General features: G+C 42.4%; 2 protein-coding genes across 4 annotated transcripts in view; one reads left to right on the forward strand and one right to left on the reverse strand.

Moving 5' to 3' along the window:
- pdia5 (protein disulfide isomerase family A, member 5) overlaps positions 1–5068 on the reverse strand; it is a 76052-nt gene extending 70984 nt beyond the window's left edge. The window contains exon 1 of the mRNA XM_062068440.1: positions 4951–5068. Coding sequence (XP_061924424.1) covers positions 4951–5016 — 66 coding nt within the window. The 5' untranslated portion in view covers positions 5017–5068. The remainder of the gene's footprint in view (positions 1–4950) is intronic.
- Positions 5069–7864: 2796 nt separating this feature from the next.
- On the forward strand, positions 7865–21485 carry sec22a (SEC22 homolog A, vesicle trafficking protein). 3 transcript variants are annotated; one of them, XM_062068443.1, is made up of 8 exons: positions 7887–7996; positions 9466–9676; positions 11620–11783; positions 11869–12048; positions 13527–13645; positions 13707–13772; positions 20898–21146; positions 21181–21485. In XM_062068443.1, the coding sequence occupies exons 2-7, from the start codon at positions 9495–9497 to the stop codon at positions 21096–21098; spliced, it is 912 nt and encodes a 303-aa protein (XP_061924427.1). In that variant the 5' UTR covers positions 7887–7996; positions 9466–9494; the 3' UTR covers positions 21099–21146; positions 21181–21485. The 3 variants fall into 3 exon arrangements, with proteins under 3 accessions (XP_061924426.1, XP_061924427.1, XP_061924425.1); XM_062068442.1 differs by having other exon boundaries at positions 7865–7987; positions 20898–21485; XM_062068441.1 differs by having other exon boundaries at positions 7888–7996; positions 20898–21485.
- The last annotated feature ends 98 nt before the right edge of the window (positions 21486–21583 follow it).

Genomic DNA, 21583 nt, shown 5'->3' on the forward strand with positions numbered 1-21583 from the left:
ATTGTTTATTATCAATAGCACTATATATATTGGTATTCATATTGCTCCATTTTTAGTGTAATAATGCTCATTGTCATTTCTGTATTTTTTTTTTAAATTTTCGCTAACTGCTTATTTGCTATTACTTTTACCATCATATTTGTACATGTCGTATTTGCTGATGTTGCTCTGTTGTTGTTGTTGTTGTTGTTGTGTTTGCTGTTGTTGTTTTTGTCTCTCTGTCTAATCCCCCTCTTGTCCCCACAATTCCCCCCTCTGTCTTCCTTTTTCTCTCTTTCTATCCCCTCCTGCTCCGGCCCGGCTGCACCAAATGATAATATAAATACATTTAATAAAGTCAAAATACAAGTAAGGCAACAAGAGAAGTATCCTACACTTCTCTTTTGTAAAGTAAATCTGAACAGCCGATATGGGCATCTACATCTGCTGTATGATTTGCCCGAGAAGCTGGGCAGGACATAAAAAAAATAAAAATAAAAATAAAAATAAAAAAGATCGCTACACGACAAGAGTGTGACAAAAGTCAGGTGTAAAAAGACAGCCAATCAGGGTTCCTGCTTCACACAAATCTAAATACACGTACACCATAATAATACCCGTATGTTGAAGCACAGTACGTCTGACTATGCCGTAATGCGCTGACAATCCATCAAGAGTGTACGTAGCTTGCCAAAGTCGCACTTAAACACTTTGACAGATTTTTGAGCGCCGTGTTTAATGTTCTGTATTCTCAAAGTTTTGGTGTTGCTTGCTAACCTGTACTTGCTAGCGTCATTTATTGAACAGGCGTCAACTTGCAGTCCACACCTCTCTCTTATGTGTGACTGCCATCTACTGGTCACACTTATCATTACACCTTGTACCAAATAAAATTGCTTCGAGGTAGGCAAGCACAACAGGAATATATCTGTACATTAGGTGCACCGGGTTATAAGGCGCACTGTGGATTTTTGAGAAAATGAAAGGATTTTTTATTTTTATTTTTTTAAACATAAAAATACGGACATTTTTTTTTTTTTGTTACACACATAAATCGAAAAACAGACACACATTAATAAAACAGCCACACGCAGATCTGATTACACACAGACTGAGATACAGACACACAAATTAGCACACACGTGAATCAGATGACAGACGCACAGATTGAGATAGAATTTGCAAAAAGTTTTGCTCCAATAATACTTCCATGGCTCTCAGCCTAAACACTTGTTTTGAAAGAATGCAATCACTTGACGGATGTTTCTGCCAAAAGCAATAAAAATGTGTTTTAGGCACCAAACCTTCATCGGGCAGCCGCTCAATATGGGTAAAAACAAACAATCAAATATTCATGCTGGCGTCTCCGGACTTGAGCAGAATGAGAAACAGAACCCAGACCCTGGGCGGTGATGGCGACTTGCAGGCCATCAGTCATCAAAACAACACAAAGAGTGAAGAAGAAGACATTGACTTGATGTCTAACTGCTGCAACAAACACACTGCTACCTCCTCTTACACATACCCCAGCTTTTCCACAAACCTGCTGTCTTGGTGGGTTTTATGTTTTAGGTTCCGAGCAAGGAATAATTCACATCACAAGCCTTTTGGAATGCCACGTTAAACCCCGCAGGATCCGACCAAAACATCCGCTCTTACTCGCTAGCATTATAGTTAACATTAGCGTATACCTAGTGAAAGACATAGCTTTGTCTTTCCAAACATCAGGTCAATGACCATGCATTGAAGTCTGAAGAATACACAGCACACCGTTGACTTACTTATGACCCAATACAAACAACCTATCCTAGTCATGGCACAAAAAACTGCAACCAACACAAAACGTCTACACACATTGTCAGAATAATTGTATGTAAGTTATCACAAAACTTTCTGTTTCCATGCCCGGCGAGAGGACAAAAGCTGTCTTTGATCTTATCAAGCAAAAGGCTTGTAAAACTCCACTGTGCACGATGGGAAGCGACATGAAGGTGTCGGTTTCTTTGATCTATTGTGATCCACAGGAAGATCTTGTCTTGACCCCAGATCTACAAAGTGGAGAGGAAGCAGGACCTGACGCAAGCTCCAGGCATCTTTTTTTTTTTAACCGTTTTGTGACCGAGGGGAACAGCTGTTTACGGCCCCCTCTCCCCTTAGAAACAGCTGTTGCCATGTAATCAGGGAAAGTCCAAATAAAAGGCGGGCTCTGTACCGAGGATGTCGTTGTGGCTTGTGCAGCCCTTTAAGACACTTGTGATTCAGGGCTATATAAATAAACATTGATTGATGATTGATTGATTGAAAAGAGGAGGCGTGCAACCATTTCGTCAGAGCGTGGTGGACAACTCTACAAGAGTACAGCCCAGACCTTTCTCCTCATGAGCCAAATGGAATCCTGTCTCTATTTTATTCCTTGCTTCTTGTCTGTTTAATAGATGTCATCGGGGTTTGAACCTGACACACATGGTTATACATAACAACCTGCTCACTGAACTTTGCAGATTTTTTTTTTTTTTAAAGTCCAATCACAAAACATAATTCATAGCGTAGCAAAGCTAGCATTGGTGTATACCTAGTGAAAGACATAACTTTGTCTTTCCAAGCATGGGAAGGAAAAAAGTGAGTGTGAAGGACAGAAGTGAATGACATTCACTGAATTAAAGAAGTAAATCTTTAAAAAGATGACAAGAGCTTGTGGCTAGCTAACTTGAAGCAGTTGCCTCAAGCAGAATGAGTCTGTAAAGCCAGCCAAAAATGTTAAAACAATATCTAAACATTTATCCATGAAAAAATGGAGAAGCTGCCGATGGTGTGTTTGACAAATAGAAGCAGCTGGAAGGGTGTACTGTAAAAGTCCCCTCTCCAAGATAAATACTGCACATTTGTATTACATAACTTAAAAAAACTATGGTTACAATGTAAGGACATAAACATTTCGTATCACGGTTATGGGGACCTAAATTATCACAGGTATTATTGTTGCGGTATTGTTCAATGTGTTCAAAAAGTACTTTTAGAAAGAACAAAATATTTTAACCAAGTTTTTTTTTTTTTTATAACAAAGATAAATACACACTATATATACTTTCAAGGTAGAGGAAATATTGTATTGGTTCCATAGGAGCTAACAAAAATGTTGTGTGTTTCAATAGGTTTATTTCTTCCATTTTAATTTGTAAATGTTTGGAATGTTTCTTTAATAAACAAAATGTGTGTGATCACTTCCAGTTTGGATGTGACGTCACGTGAGTTCACTTCCTGTTGAAACTTGACACTGTGGACTTTATATCCAGCACTTTGCCATCGAGTCATGTGTTTGTACACGTTTAGATTGGGGTATAAAGTTTCTTAACGGGGAAAGACATTAAAGCTTTTGTTTTCATGTTAGCATTGAAGCTAGCTCAGAAGCTAACCCTAGTCGGTTCCTAATTCTATCAAAGTGTGGTTGTTAATGACGATTTATGAAACGTTTGTGGTCTGCACACATAGGCATGTTTGGCCCCATGCCGACTACACATGTAGGCCCGGGCCGACCACACATGTAGGCCCGGGCCGACCACACATGTAGGCCCGGGCCTACATGTGTAGTCGGCCCGGGCCTACATGTGTCATCTGCGTTAGCAGCAGCCGTATGACCATTTAGAAGCGCCATTTTTTCATTCTTACCTGTCGTCATAGTGACAGTTATGCCTAACGCAAACATCGCAAAGTATAGTCGAAATCAGTTTGGGTGCGTTAGGACTAACTGTCACCATGACGACAGGTAAAAATGAAAAAATGGCGCTTCCAAATGGTGAGGTGGCTGCTGCTCAGGTAGACGACAGGTCAGGTGACAGCTGCAGTGGTGTGTCACAGGGCAAAGTGGGAGCCGTAAATGAGAGCGCTGACAAGAAGGTGACAGATGCTTGAGCACACCTTTCTCTGCCTGCCAGGTAAGGTGCTGGCAGGTGTTGAGCCGCCGCCTGCAGCCTCCGCTGTGACTAATGTGCTTCATCGAAAGCAGACGCTGGTAGAGAAAAGTCTCCATCCCAAGAAACAGAGTTTGATCAGTGCTTGCCTTCCGACCACTAATGAGCATTCTGCACTTTAGATGATCCTCCCTCACACAATACCTGATGTCATTATGTCGAAGAGTCTAGCAGGACACACACACACACACACACACACGCACACACACACACGTAATACACACAAACCCTTGGACTGCCTTTGTTTGCAGAAGGCTGCCAATAAAAGGAAGCGAATGAACGTGTGTAGTGTCAGCCACATAATCACTCTCACACACACACACACACACACACACACACACACACACACACACACACACACACACACACACACACACAGATACATGCAACTGTGACATACTAGTAACATATTTTTATTGAAGGCCACATCCTAATGATGTCATTGTAACAGTGGATATAAATTCACACAATACCACACAACCCAATACCACACCACACAACACAATACCACACGATACCACCACACCACACAACACAATACCACACAACACCAATACCATGAATTGATTAACGTGGACCCCGACTTACACAAGTTGAAAAACTTATTGGGGTGTTACCATTTAGTGGTCAATTGTAGGGAATATGTACTGTACAATCTACTAATACAAGTTTCAATCAACCACCACACCACACCACACAACACCACACAATACAATACCACACCACACAACACCACAATACAATACCACACAAACACCACACCACAACACAACACAATACCACACCACACCACACAACACAACATAACACAATACCACACCACACAACCATGACTTAACCAGCAAGTTGTGTCCAGACTGGCAACTTTGCTAGCCAGGCAACATGAGATGTAGGCGGGATTCCTCCACACGCTACAGCAACACGGCCGACCAAAGCCGCCAGGCGGGAGAAGAACATGATAAAACAAGCGAGTGTTTTTGCCAAAGATCCGCAAAAAGCTCACCAGGAGGAGCAAAAGGAGCATTTTGTCTTCCCGCATCTGACTCCAGTCGCTGCTCCGTGACGCCATGATGCCGCTGCGTTGCCACGTCTAGACACGCATGCGCACGCAGCGGTTTGTCGGCGGGTGCGCAAGGTCTTCTGGGAAACGTAGTCTATTGGAGCTCACGTCACCGTTTTGGAGTGAAACGCTTTGTTTTCTGCGCTGTAGGTGCTTTTCTGTTGTTGGTGACTACCTAACATCGCTCCAAGCACATGCAGCAGAGCATATGACACTTTTGCAGCTAAAATAACAATTACAGGCCAAATGTTTCCATGTTTTTGTGACCGAGCCCAATCCCAAACCCTAATTTTAAACCTAATCCCAACCTTCAAATATGTTTGACAATTTTGAATTTAGGAATAAGAATCGTTAGTGTAAACTACCGTAGAAAATGCACTACTGTATAGCTTCCAAAAAAGTGCACACCAAGTCTAATGTTCTTTTCAACTTTTATTTTGAAACTTCTGCTAAAACAGGCTCCATTCCAACATTTTTAGGGCCCTATTGAAATTGCTTTGTGTTATATTATCCTCACACTTTAATCGCATTTATGAAGCCCTTAAATCACACAAAAATACACCAAATGTTCAGCGACAAATTAAAATATTTTTGTGTGCCTGGACGGGAAATTTTCAAACTGACTCAATAGCGCCCCCTTAAAAATGAGAAAAAAATTTGCCCCGCTACCAGATTCACATATTGTCAAGAAAATAGATGGAGACGTCTGTCATGATAGGACTCACGGAAATGTCTCAACAACCTATACTTGAAAAGAAACAGGAAGTCGGACAATTTTGGTTTCAGATGACCATTTTTAGGCTAAAATCAGGGGTTGTACTTTAGCAAACTCCTCCAAGAGATTTTGACCAAATGAGCCGCGGTTCAAATTAAATATACAGGACAGATGATGACAGATAAATTGCGAAGGAAATTTTTCTACATCAGTGATTCTCAAACTGTGGGCTCTACCTAGTAGTACGCTAAAGAATCACCTAATTAAAGTAAAGTGATTTTTTTTTTCTCCTATATTCAAACACAGTGTTACTGTTCAAACTGTGTGTAATGTTACGGTGGCCAAAAATATTCAATAAACTTGTTAAATAAAACCTCTGCCTTATTCTTAATGAATACGTAGGCCTACTACACGACTTTATTTTAATGTTCCTCATTATGGTGGTACTTGGAGAGCCAAATGTTTTCTGAGGTGGTACTTGGTGAAACAAGTTTGACAACCACTGCTATAAAAAGTGTGAATAATTCATTTTTGGAATGTGATACTGTATATTTATTTTGGAAGGAGATTGGAGATTGAAAGACAATGATATAGAGATGCCCCCATTCATAAAAGAATGTGTTATATTTACGAAAAGTAGCAAATTATTAATATTACTAGTTGCAAGCTATAAGTCGATTTCTGAAAGTGAAACCCAAATTCTCCCATTGGATTAATGATTTTAAATTAATACAATCTTGGAAAATGGTAAAATAACAAATACAATAAAAACAAATAGAAAAGCCTTTAAATGATAATCTTTATTGGAGGAATTGAAATTGTTTTGGATAAGCCCAATTTGTTTTTTTTTATTTAATTATTTTCTTAATTTGTTGTATTGTCTCTTACTACATGTTTATTTGTATAAATATGTGGATCGCTCAACCCTGTGAATGTCTGTAATGTTGGTCGAATTTCATTTCAAACATTTATTCAATGTCACATATTTTCATTTTTCTTTACAATATGTCCGAAATGTGTTTGAAGTGCCTTGATTTGTTGGTATATTTTGTTTTTGTGTTCAAGAAAAAACAACAACAACAAAACTAGCAACACTTCCTCCCTCTCGGCCAATCACCACGAAGGTGTGGTACGTTCATGACCATGGGAACTCTGGATACCTCCCACACACGAACACAACATAGACCAGTGATTTTCAACCACTGTGCCGCGGTCGTGAGATATTGTCTGCAACTTCACCTAATTGGTCCAAAAAATATTTTTTTGCAAATCAATAATCATAATAATGTGCCGTTGTCTAGTGCCTGTAGAGCTTGGCAGGGTAATCTTGTAATACTCCATACCAGTAGGTGGCAGCAGGTAGTTCATTGCTTTGTAGAAGTGGGAACGCGTCAAGGATGGTTTGTCGTGATCCCAATATGCAGAGCACAGCAGGAGACAGTGTGCAGGTAAAAAGATATGTAAAGCTTAAACCAAAAATAGGAAAAGGCACTGAAGCTTAGGGATGGCTATGTAAAACAAAAGTAAAACTGAACTGGCTACAAAGTCAACAAAAACAGAATGCTGGACGACAGCAAAAACTTACAGCGTGTGGAGCAAAGACGGCGTCCACAAAGCACATCCCGTACATGACATGACAATCAACAATGTCCCCACAAAGAAGGATAGCGTATGCACAACTTAAATAGTCTTGATTGCCAAAACAAAGCAGGTGCGGGCAATAGCACTCAAAGGAAGGCGTGAAGCTGCTACAGGAGAACCAAACAGGAAAAGTCACCAAAATAACAGCGCAAGACAGGAAGTAAAGCACTACACACAGGAAACAACAACAAACTCAAAATAAGTCAAGACAACCTGGTGGAGTTTCATTTTTTAAACTTTTTCTGCTAGTGGTGTGCCTCCATATTTTTTTTATGAAAAAAATGTGCCTTGGCTCAAAAAAGGTTGAAAAACACTGACATAGACCCAGCAGGTCATTACAATATGTTACATTGCTGCATTGTGGGAGTTTTCTTTCTTCTGTAGAGTGATTTAACCTGCTTTAAAATCCAAATATGTCGCAGTGATTGCATTTTTTCAGAAGTTTGGTCGTGTATTATTTGAAACTATCGTTTCCAGTTGCTGACGTCACATGTTGTTTTCCCACAATGCATAGCGAATGAGCCACGTAAACGCAAGGCTAGCGGCTGCGATGATTGCATCTATGGCTCACATCTGCCCGCCTTCAAACATCTCCTTCTGAAGGATGCTGCTTCATCTCTCAAGGTCGTCAATGCAAGCGAAACTTTTGTTTTTCTTCACGTTAGCTTGTAGCAATCAGCTAGCTCGCTTGACTTCCTTAGCATGCTAACGTTAGCCTGTGATTAGCTGCTAAGTGGCTAACCTGTCAGAGCGTCTACTTCTCTATGGTTTAAAACATTACACTTGCTTAAAATATTCAACTTCTACTGGAAACGACAGCTTCAACTACACGCTTCCGTATTTTATTTGATATTAATGACGTAGTGAGTGACTATTTTGTCGCCGTCCTAAATGAACGCTACTGTTTTATTCTTCAGTTTTTGTTTATTTCACCGGCCAAAATAATGGTTTCGAATACAACGTTGAAACAATCCTCTTGGTTTGGTTACTGGCGATGAAGAGGAAGCCATTAACTAGAGCAGTGTTTTTCAACCACTGTGCCGCGGCACACTGGGAGATACAGTCTGGTGTGCCGTGGGAGATGATGTCATTTCACCTAATTGGGTTAAAAGTAGTTTTTGCAAACCAGTAATTATAATCCGCAAATAATGTGCCGTTGTTGAGTGTCTGTGCTGTCTAGAGCTCGGCAGAGTAACCGTGTAATACTCTTCCATATCAGTAGGTGGCAGCAGGTTGCTAATTGCTTTGTAGATGTCGGGAACATGGTTTGTCGTGATCACAATATGCGGTAGGCATTGTGCAGGTAAAAAGGTATCTTAACACTTAAACCAAAAATAAACAAAAGGCATTGAAGCTTAGGTATGGCTAGGCAGAACGAAATTAAAACTGAAGTTGCTGCAAAGTAAACAAAAACAGAATGCTGGACGACAGCAAAGACTTACGGCGCGTGGAGCAGACGGCGTCCACAAAGTACATCCATACATGACATGACAATCAACAATGTTCCCACAAAGAAGGATAGCGTCCGCACAACTTAAATGGTCTTGATTGCTAAAACAAAGCAGGTGCGGGGAATAGCGTTCAAGGAAGACATGAAACTGCTACAGGAAAATACCAACAAAACAGGAAAAGCCACCGAAATAGGCGCAAAAGACAAGAACTAAAACCCGACACACAGGAAAGCGTCAGAAACCTCAAAATAAGTCACAACGTAATGTGACAGGTGGTGACAGTACACCTACTTTGAGACAAGAGTGATAGTGAAGCATGCTTGGTTATGCTTTGAATTCATGTCCAACAATTGCGAAAACCACTTTTTATTGTCAATATTGGCTGCTGAGTTTCATTTTTCAATGATTTCTCCTGGCTGTGTGCCTCGGGAATTTTTCAATGTATACAATGTGCCTTGACTCAGAAAAGGATGAAAAACACTGCACTAGAGGAGCTGTCCATGGTCGTGACGTCACACTTCCGGCTTTGCTCATGTTCAGTATAACCCATCCATCCATTTTCTACCGCTTTCGCCCATTATTTAAAAGGAAAAAAAGGAGTTTTTGTTTTGTTTAAATATTGTAGTCATTGAAAAATGGATCTCCTCATAGGTTGTGTGGCGTGTCAGGACATCTCTGAGATGGCCTCGGTGCTGTTCGCCTCAGTGATTCGGGTCGTGGACGGCCTGCCCCTGTCGGCGTCCACGGACTACGAGCAGGACAAAGACCTGCAGGAGACCAAGAGACACCTCAAAGGTCTCTCCAAGAAGCTGGGCCAGTTTCCCGACCGCTGCACCCTGAGATGCGGCCTCTACAATGTCAAGTAAGAACTTTCTAATGTCTCCGTGGGTGGCCATGTTTTTTTTTTGTTATCCTGGAAAGCATAGACCAGAGGTCTCCAAAGTGCGGCTCGGGGGCAAATTGCGGCCTGCAGCTAATTTTTTTAATATCTTAAAAATAAAATATAAAAGTGGAACAAAAGAGCAATAAGAAAAAAGTGGCAATGTTGACTCGAATAACACATATTGCCATGCAGGCTTTAATCTAATTGCTCAAGTAATAATGAATCAAAATGAATGTTATTGACCTTCAATTATTTCACCTAAAATATTCCACTTTAAAAAAAAGTTGGGACAAAATATTGCATGTTTATTTTATTTTTTTCACAAAAAACAAAGTTTTCTTTAACAAAAAGGGCATTGACATATTTGACCCAAACTGGGTCAATTATGCCACGCCCCATAAGCCTGACTTTAATTTTTCAAATTAGTGATTGTACTGCTTAAAAAAAAAAAAAAAAAAGATTTCTCCCTATATGTGTGTATATATATATATATACATATCTGTTTATATTCTTTTATTTTATTTCTGATTATTATTATTAATAATATATTATTATTTATTTTTTCTTTATTTAATTGATGTATTTGCAAATACTACTTTGTTTTTCTGCTGTTTTAATCTTTTTTTGGGGGAGTATGATTGGGATATAAACAAACAAAAAATATTTTTGACATTTAGGGCAGACAACAGATGTATGTGAATTAGGGCTGCAAATAACAACTCATTTGATAATCGATTAATCTGTCGATTATTACATCGATTAATAATTGGATAAAAGAGACAAACTACATTTCTATCCTTTCCAGTATTTTTGGGGGAAAAAAACAGCATACTGGCACCATACTTATTTTGATTATTGTTTCTCAGCTGTTTGTAAATGTTGCAGTTTATAAATAAAGGTTCATAAAAAAAATATTTTAAAAAAATATTTAAAAAAAGGAGCCTCTGCGCATGCGCATAGCATACATCCAACAAATCGATGACTAAATTAATTGGCAACTATTTTTATAGCCAACAATTTTTTTAATCGATTAGTTGTTGCAGCCCTAATGTGAATATGATGTAATGCAGTGGTCCCCAACCACCGGGCCGTGGATCGATTGGTACCGGGTCGCACAAGAAATAAATAAATAAATAAATAAAAATTGTTTTTTAATTTTTATTAAATCAACATAAAAAACACAAGATACACTTACAATTAGTGCACCAACCCAAAAAACCTCCCTCCCCCATTTACACTCATTCACACTCAATCGCACAAAAGGGTTGTTTCTTTCTGTTATTAATATTTCTGGTTCCTACATTATATATCAATATATATCAATACAATCTGCAGGGATACAGTCCGTAAGCACACATGATTGTATTTTTTTATGACAAAAATACAAAACAAAAAAAACAACCTATATGAATAATTGACCTATATAAAGCTCCAATTATTTCACATCAAATATTCCACATAGAAAAAATTTGGGGTGAAAATATTGCATGTTTTGTTTTTGTTTTGCCATTAAAAACTGAGTTTTGATGAAAAGAGCGTCAATTTAAAAGAAATAAACTTTATATCGACTAATTGACCGGAAGTTGATCTGGAAATTTACGCGTTGAGTAAAAAAAAAAAAAAATCAATATTACTTTCTTTTTTTTTAGTAGACCCTTGTGGGTTCCCCAGGACCAAATTTGAGGGGAGCCCTAAAGGTGAAAAAAAATCCATATATTGCCTTGGTTTTGAAAATAGAAAAGCCTGCTTTGATTTTTCAGTGTGGCCCTCTGTAGAAAAAGTTTGGACACCCCCGGCTTAGAGCAAGCTTTTTAGTGATTGTTGCAGCCTAGAATGGCCAAATGTGTTTGCGTGGACACATTATAAGGGTGTGATAGAGGTCCCAAAGTGGAAGGAGAAGAATAAGAGTGTTTGTGTGTCAGTTTCAGCAGTGCTCTGGGCGTGGGCTACATGATGGTGTGCTCCTCAAGCTACCCCAACGTGCTGGCCTTCTGCTTCCTGGACGAGCTGCAGAAGGAGTTCATCGTCACCTACGACAGCAGGCGGGTGGTCGGCGCCGTGCGGCCGTACTCCTTCATCGAGTTCGGTGAGTGTCGTACGCCGCCCGCATCACACCCGCCTCTGGACCCACCCCAAGGAGATCCTGTTGTTGTGCTGTGGTCTCATGTCAGACACCTTCATCCAGAAGACCAAGCAGCGCTACAACAGTCCTCGCTCGCTCTCCACCAAGATCAACCTGGCCGACATGCAGACTGAGATCAAACTGCGGCCGCCTTACCCGCTGACCCCCGACGACCTGCACGCCATCAACGGCTTGTCGCCACGCCTGTCCTCCAAGTACAAGGGCATCGGTGAGAGCGCTCGTGTTAACTCTTGTTGGTTGTCCTCAACATCACATGATTGTCACAATATACCATCCTGTGAGACACAGAACAGCAAGCTACATGTGGCTGTCAACAAAACACTGTCCTTTCATTTGCACAACTGACAGTGAAAAGGCTGGAAGACACACGCTCAGTGGCCTAGTGGTTAGAGTGTCCGCCCTGAGGTGGGTAGGTTGTGAGTTGAAACCCCGGCCGAGTCATACCAAAGACTATAAACATGGGAGCCATTACCTCCCTGCTTGGCACTCAGCATCAAGGCTTGGAATTGGGGGTTTAATCACCAAAAATTATTCCCGAGCGCGGCCACCGCTGCTGCTCACTGCTCCCCTCACCTCCCAGGGAGTGAACAAGGGGATGGGATGGGTCAAATGCAGAGAGTAATTTCACCACACCTAGTGTGTGTGTGACTATCATTGCTACTTTAACTTTTAACACATCTGTTATTACTGTCATCAAGACAATAACAAAGCACACTGGTTGCATCATCAAGTAATGCACATAATCCAACAAGTCAGAAGAATGTTGAGTTTATTAATGCCATCATTAGCGAGTTTCACCATCAATTCATGCACGCAGTCCAACAAGTCAGAAGAACATTGAGTTTATTAATGCCATCATTAATGAGGTTCACCATCAATTCATGCACATAATCCAACAAGTCAGAAGGACATTGAGTTTATTAATGCCATCATTAGTGAGTTTCATCATTAATTCATGCACGTAATCCAACAAGTCAGCAGAACATTGAGATTATTAATGCCATCATTAGTGAGTTTCACCATCAATTCATGCATGTAATCCAACAAGTCAGAAGAACATTGAGTTTATTAATGCCATCATTAGTGAGGTTCACCATTAATTCATGCACATAATCCAACAAGTCAGAAGGACATTGAGTTTATTAATGCCATCATTAGTGAGTTTCACCATTAATTCATGCATGTAATCCAACAAGTCAGAAGAACATTGAGTTTATTAATGCCATCATTAGTGAGTTTCACCATCAATTCATCCATGTAATCCAACAAGTCAGAAGAACATTGAGTTTATTAATGCCATCATTAGTGAGGTTCACCATTAATTCATGCACATAATCCAACAAGTCAGAAGGACATTGAGTTTATTAATGCCATCATTAGTGAGTTTCACCATTAATTCATGCACGTAATCCAACAAGTCAGAAGAACATTGAGTTTATTAATGCCATCATTAGTGAGTTTCACCATCAATTCATCCATGTAATCCAACAAGTCAGAAGAACATTGAGTTTATTAATGCCATCATTAGTGAGGTTCACCATTAATTCATGCACATAATCCAACAAGTCAGAAGAACATTGAGTTTATTAATGAATCATTAGTGAGGTTCACCATTAATTCATGCACGTAATCCAACAAGTCAGAAGAACATTGAGTTTATTAATGAATCATTACCATCTCTCTCAGCCCCCACTCAGACGTTGGAGCCGCCCACCTTGCCAGGTGTGGTGTCCTGTGTGCTGAGTGTCCTGTGCGGGGGTCTCAACCTGCTGCGAGGGGTCCACGCCATGGAGAGTGTCCTGCAGGTGACGTCCTCCTCGTGTGTCCCCACCTGTCACACACACTAATCAAACCTTGCATGTGCAGAACGAGGAGGAGGACTTCAACTACGTGATGGCCTTCTTCCTGGGCACCGCTGCCTGTCTCTACCAGGTCAGCTGGCATCACACTTTAACACATCAATTATCACACCACCTGTCTCTACCAGGTCAGCTGGCATCACACTCTTAACACATCAATTATCACACCGCCTGTCTCTACCAGGTCAGCTGGCATCACACTCTTAACACATCAATTATCACACCGCCTGTCTCTACCAGGTCAGCTGGCATCACACTCTAACACATCAATTATCACACCGCCTGTCTCTACCAGGTCAGCTGGCATCACACTCTAACACATCAATTATCACACCACCTGTCTCTACCAGGTCAGCTGGCATCACACTCTTAACACATCAATTATCACACCGCCTGTCTCTACCAGGTCAGCTGGCATCACACTCTTAACACATCAATTATCACACCGCCTGTCTCTACCAGGTCAGCTGGCATCACACTCTAACACATCAATTATCACACCGCCTGTCTCTACCAGGTCAGCTGGCATCACACTCTAACACATCAATTATCACACCGCCTGTCTCTACCAGGTCAGCTGGCATCACACTCTAACACATCAATTATCACACCGCCTGTCTCTACCAGGTCAGCTGGCATCACACTCTAACACATCAATTATCACACCGCCTGTCTCTACCAGGTCAGCTGGCATCACACTCTAACACATCAATTATCACACCGCCTGTCTCTACCAGGTCAGCTGGCATCACACTCTAACACATCAATTATCTCACCGCCTGTCTCTACCAGGTCAGCTGGCATCACACTCTAACACATCAATTATCACACCGCCTGTCTCTACCAGGTCAGCTAGCATCACACTCTAACACATCAATTATCACACCGCCTGTCTCTACCAGGTCAGCTGGCATCACACTCTAACACATCAATTATCACACCGCCTGTCTCTACCAGGTCAGCTGGCATCACACTCTAACACATCAATTATCACACCGCCTGTCTCTACCAGGTCAGCTAGCATCACACTCTAACACATCAATTATCACACCGCCTGTCTCTACCAGGTCAGCTGGCATCACACTCTAACACATCAATTATCACACCACCTGTCTCTACCAGGTCAGCTAGCATCACACTCTAACACATCAATTATCACACCACCTGTCTCTACCAGGTCAGCTAGCATCACACTCTAACACATCAATTATCACACCGCCTGTCTCTACCAGGTCAGCTGGCATCACACTCTAACACATCAATTATCACACCACCTGTCTCTACCAGGTCAGCTGGCATCACACTCTTAACACATCAATTATCACACCGCCTGTCTCTACCAGGTCAGCTGGCATCACACTCTAACACATCAATTATCACACCGCCTGTCTCTACCAGGTCAGCTGGCATCACACTCTAACACATCAATTATCACACCGCCTGTCTCTACCAGGTCAGCTGGCATCACACTCTAACACATCAATTATCACACCACCTGTCTCTACCAGGTCAGCTAGCATCACACTCTAACACATCAATTATCACACCGCCTGTCTCTACCAGGTCAGCTGGCATCACACTCTAACACATCAATTATCACACCACCTGTCTCTACCAGGTCAGCTAGCATCACACTCTAACACATCAATTATCACACCACCTGTCTCTACCAGGTCAGCTAGCATCACACTCTAACACATCAATTATCACACCGCCTGTCTCTACCAGGTCAGCTGGCATCACACTCTAACACATCAATTATCACACCACCTGTCTCTACCAGGTCAGCTGGCATCACACTCTAACACATCAATTATCACACCGCCTGTCTCTACCAGGTCAGCTGGCATCACACTCTAACACATCAATTATCACACCGCCTGTCTCTACCAGGTCAGCTAGCATCACACTCTAACACATCAATTATCACACCGCCTGTCTCTACCAGGTCAGCTGGCATCACACTCTAACACATCAATTATCACACCACCTGTCTCTACCAGGTCAGCTGGCATCACACTCTAACACATCAATTATCACACCGCCTGTCTCTACCAGGTCAGCTGGCATCACACTCTAACACATCAATTATCACACCACCTGTCTCTACCAGGTCAGCTAGCATCACGCTCTAACACATCAATTATCACACCACCTGTCTCTACCAGGTCAGCTAGCATCACACTCTAACACATCAATTATCACACCACCTGTCTCTACCAGGTCAGCTGGCATCACACTCTTAACACATCAATTATCACACCGCCTGTCTCTACCAGGTCAGCTGGCATCACACTCTAACACATCAATTATCACACCGCCTGTCTCTACCAGGTCAGCTGGTATCACACTCTAACACATCAATTATCACACCGCCTGTCTCTACCAGGTCAGCTGGCATCACACTCTAACACATCAATTATCACACCGCCTGTCTCTACCAGGTCAGCTAGCATCACACTCTAACACATCAATTTTCACACCGCCTGTCTCTACCAGGTCAGCTGGCATCAGACTCTAACACATCAATTTTCACACCGCCTGTCTCTACCAGGTCAGCTAGCATCACACTCTAACACATCAATTATCACACCGCCTGTCTCTACCAGGTCAGCTGGCATCACACTCTAACACATCAATTATCACACCGCCTGTCTCTACCAGGTCAGCTGGCATCACACTCTAACACATCAATTATCACACCGCCTGTCTCTACCAGGTCAGCTGGCATCACACTCTAACACATCAATTATCACACCGCCTGTCTCTACCAGGTCAGCTAGCATCACACTCTAACACATCAATTATCACACCGCCTGTCTCTACCAAGTCAGCTGGCATCACACTCTAACACATCAATTATCACACCACCTGTCTCTACCAGGTCAGCTAGCATCACACTCTAACACATCAATTATCACACCGCCTGTCTCTACCAGGTCAGCTGGCATCACACGCTAACACATCAATTATCACACCGCCTGTCTCTACCAGGTCAGCTGGCATCACACTCTAACACATCAATTATCACACCGCCTGTCTCTACCAGGTCAGCTGGCATCACACTCTAACACATCAATTATCACACCGCCTGTCTCTACCAGGTCAGCTGGGATCACACTCTAACACATCAATTATCACACCGCCTGTCTCTACCAGGTCAGCTAGCATCACACTCTAACACATCAATTTTCACACCGCCTGTCTCTACCAGGTCAGCTGGCATCACACTCTAACACATCAATTTTCACACCGCCTGTCTCTACCAGGTCAGCTAGCATCACACTCTAACACATCAATTATCACACCGCCTGTCTCTACCAGGTCAGCTGGCATCACACTCTAACACATCAATTATCACACCGCCTGTCTCTACCAGGTCAGCTGGCATCACACTCTAACACATCAATTATCACACCGCCTGTCTCTACCAGGTCAGCTGGCATCACACTCTAACACATCAATTATCACACCGCCTGTCTCTACCAGGTCAGCTGGCATCACACTCTAACACATCAATTATCACACCGCCTGTCTCTACCAGGTCAGCTAGCATCACACTCTAACACATCAATTTTCACACTGCCTGTCTCTACCAGGTCAGCTGGCATCACACTCTAACACATCAATTTTCACACCGCCTGTCTCTACCAGGTCAGCTAGCATCACACTCTAACACATCAATTATCACACCGCATGTCTCTACCAGGTCAGCTGGCATCACACTCTAACACATCAATTATCACACCACCTGTCTCTACCAGGTCAGCTGGCATCACACTCTAACACATCAATTATCACACCGCCTGTCTCTACCAGGTCAGCTAGCATCACACTCTAACACATCAATTATCACACCACCTGTCTCTACCAGGTCAGCTGGCATCACACTCTAACACATCAATTATCACACCACCTGTCTCTACCAGGTCAGCTAGCATCACACTCTAACACATCAATTATCACACTACCTGTCTCTACCAGGTCAGCTGGCATCACACTCTAACACATCAATTATCACACCGCCTGTCTCTACCAGGTCAGCTGGCATCACACTCTAACACATCAATTATCACACCACCTGTCTCTACCAGGTCAGCTAGCATCACGCTCTAACACATCAATTATCACACCACCTGTCTCTACCAGGTCAGCTAGCATCACACTCTCACACATCAATTATCACACCGCCTGTCTCTACCAGGTCAGCTGGCATCACACTCTAACACATCAATTATCACACCGCCTGTCTCTACCAGGTCAGCTGGCATCACACTCTAACACATCAATTATCACACCGCCTGTCTCTACCAGGTCAGCTGGCATCACACTCTAACACATCAATTATCACACCGCCTGTCTCTACCAGGTCAGCTGGCATCACACTCTAACACATCAATTATCACACCGCCTGTCTCTACCAGGTCAGCTGGCATCACACTCTAACACATCAATTATCACACCGCCTGTCTCTACCAGGTCAGCTGGCATCACACTCTAACACATCAATTATCACACCGCCTGTCTCTACCAGGTCAGCTAGCATCACACTCTAACACATCAATTTTCACACTGCCTGTCTCTACCAGGTCAGCTGGCATCACACTCTAACACATCAATTTTCACACCGCCTGTCTCTACCAGGTCAGCTAGCATCACACTCTAACACATCAATTATCACACCGCATGTCTCTACCAGGTCAGCTGGCATCACACTCTAACACATCAATTATCACACCACCTGTCTCTACCAGGTCAGCTGGCATCACACTCTAACACATCAATTATCACACCGCCTGTCTCTACCAGGTCAGCTGGCATCACACTCTAACACATCAATTATCACACCGCCTGTCTCTACCAGGTCAGCTGGCATCACACTCTAACACATCAATTATCACACCGCCTGTCTCTACCAGGTCAGCTGGTATCACACTCTAACACATCAATTATCACACCGCCTGTCTCTACCAGGTCAGCTGGCATCACACTCTAACACATCAATTATCACACCGCCTGTCTCTACCAGGTCAGCTGGCATCACACTCTAACACATCAATTATCACACCGCCTGTCTCTACCAGGTCAGCTGGCATCACACTCTAACACATCAATTATCACACCGCCTGTCTCTACCAGGTCAGCTGGCATCACACTCTAACACATCAATTATCACACCGCCTGTCTCTACCAGGTCAGCTGGCATCACACTCTAACACATCAATTATCACACCGCCTGTCTCTACCAGGTCAGCTAGCATCACACTCTAACACATCAATTTTCACACTGCCTGTCTCTACCAGGTCAGCTGGCATCACACTCTAACACATCAATTTTCACACCGCCTGTCTCTACCAGGTCAGCTAGCATCACACTCTAACACATCAATTATCACACCGCATGTCTCTACCAGGTCAGCTGGCATCACACTCTAACACATCAATTATCACACCACCTGTCTCTACCAGGTCAGCTGGCATCACACTCTAACACATCAATTATCACACCGCCTGTCTCTACCAGGTCAGCTGGCATCACACTCTAACACATCAATTATCACACCGCCTGTCTCTACCAGGTCAGCTGGCATCACACTCTAACACATCAATTATCACACCGCATGTCTCTACCAGGTCAGCTGGCATCACACTCTAACACATCAATTATCACACCGCAATGTCTGCTCTCACTGTGATGCAGACTTATGGGATGTTTACATCCTCCCCTTCACATCAACAATTCATCATCTTCACAACAGGCTAAAAAAACAAGCGTCTTTCTGGCCATCTCCGGGTCTAAGTTGGATGTTGTGGGTTTATGTCCACAACCTTCTACTATCCAGGGGGAAGGCAGGATTTATCATTGAGAATTTACTTTCACCAACTCAGAGGCCATGCAGCAGCTCAAGTTAGCTCTCTGTGATCAAAAGTAGTTCCTCTACGTTAGCACTTATAACAACAATATGGCTAATACTTGTTAATATTCAGGTCCTCGCATGTAAATGGAGTGTTGGTGGCACCTTTTAGACATTTTTAGAGGACTTTATGGGCTGGATAGTGTACTGCATTGTTAGCCACCTCCTACTTGCTGTATTTTACGACTTAGAATGCACAAAGAAAGAAAAAGGTGTTCTTGTCTTACATAAGGATTGTGAATGATAGACAACTCCAAATAAAAGTGCAATTCCCCTTTAACTAAAATGTCAATCCAATTAAAGTGCAAATAAAGATATAGCTTCGACACTTAAGTCATGTTTTATTGCGCTTCAGAAACTTCTCTGACTTGAGCTGCAGACTTCTTCTGTTTGGTGTTGTCATTACTGCCACAAGTGGTGGGAAAGTGTACTACGACACATTTGACAAAGGGTTCAACTCTTTGAGACAATTGTCTGCACTTCCTGTTTGTTGCAACATTTGAATATTGCAGATGTGTTTCTACTTGACACATGTGGTTTATTTCACACACCATAATGCAGATGTGTTTTATTCCACACACCATAATGCAGATGTGTTTGTACTTGACACATGTGTTTATTTCACACACCATAATGCAGATGTGGTTTATTCCACACACCATAATGCAGATGTGGTTTATTCCACACACCATAATGCAGATGTGTTTGTACTTGACACATGTGTTTATTTCACACACCATAATGCAGATGTGGTTTATTTCACACACCATAATGCACATGTGTTTATTCCACACACCATAATGCAGATGTGGTTTATTCCACACACCATAATGCAGATGTGTTTGTACTTGACACATGTGTTTATTTCACACACCATAATGCAGATGTGGTTTATTTCACACACCATAATGCACATGTGTTTATTCCACACACCATAATGCAGATGTGTTTGTACTTGACACATGTGTTTATTCCACACACCATAATGCAGATGTGGTTTATTCCACACACCATAATGCAGATGTGTTTGTACTTGACACATGTGTTTATTCCACACACCATAATGCAGATGTGGTTTATTCCACACACCATAATGCAGATGTGTTTGTACTTGACACATGTGTTTATTTCACACACCATAATGCAGATGTGGTTTATTCCACACACCATAATGCAGATGTGTTTGTACTTGACACATGTGTTTATTCCACACACCATACTCTTGTTTGCATTGAAGATCTATTGTTGCCTTTGTCCTAAAAAGTCTGAGGCGTGTGTTTCAGTGCTTCCTGTTTGCCTACTTCTCACTGTGGCGCGACCTGAAGTCCTTCCTGGCGTTGGCGCTGGTGTGCGTGTGCAACATGTACCTCTACCAGCTCAGGAACGTGTGGCAGATCCTCTTCCACGTGGCCGTGGCCGCCGCCATGACGCTCAGCATCCGCCTCAGGCAGCCGCTGGGCAAGGCGCCGGACTACAACGTCTGACCCTGAACACAACACCCTAAGACTTTTGCAGCAGCAACACCCAGGTGTCACACACACACACACACACACACACACACACACACACACACACACACACACACACACACACACACACACGCTCCTTGACGACTAAGGTTCAGGTTTTGTTGAAGCTATGCAACGCTGCCTCACACACACCTTTTTGTTGTGTTCTCCCTTTGACATTATTTATTGGTGAATGGTTTTGTCATGTGACCACTGAGCGGCCAATCACAGTAGAGAACACAAGGTGGTGTTGGAATGACTCATCATCACTTATTGTTTCATACAGCAGCTTCATGATGCGTTCAGTGACTGACTTGTACCTAATTGTGACATTTTTAAGAGCAATAAAAGGCTAAAGTGCTGCTCCGCATATCAACTCACTGCTGCCCCCTGCTGGTGAAACTTGCCGTTCTAATGAGGAGTGACCATTTGGAACACATTCTAAAAATACTATTAAGCAA

The sequence above is a fragment of the Entelurus aequoreus genome, linkage group LG13 (genome assembly GCF_033978785.1).
Source record: "Entelurus aequoreus isolate RoL-2023_Sb linkage group LG13, RoL_Eaeq_v1.1, whole genome shotgun sequence".
NCBI classification, from domain to species: domain Eukaryota; kingdom Metazoa; phylum Chordata; class Actinopteri; order Syngnathiformes; family Syngnathidae; genus Entelurus; species Entelurus aequoreus.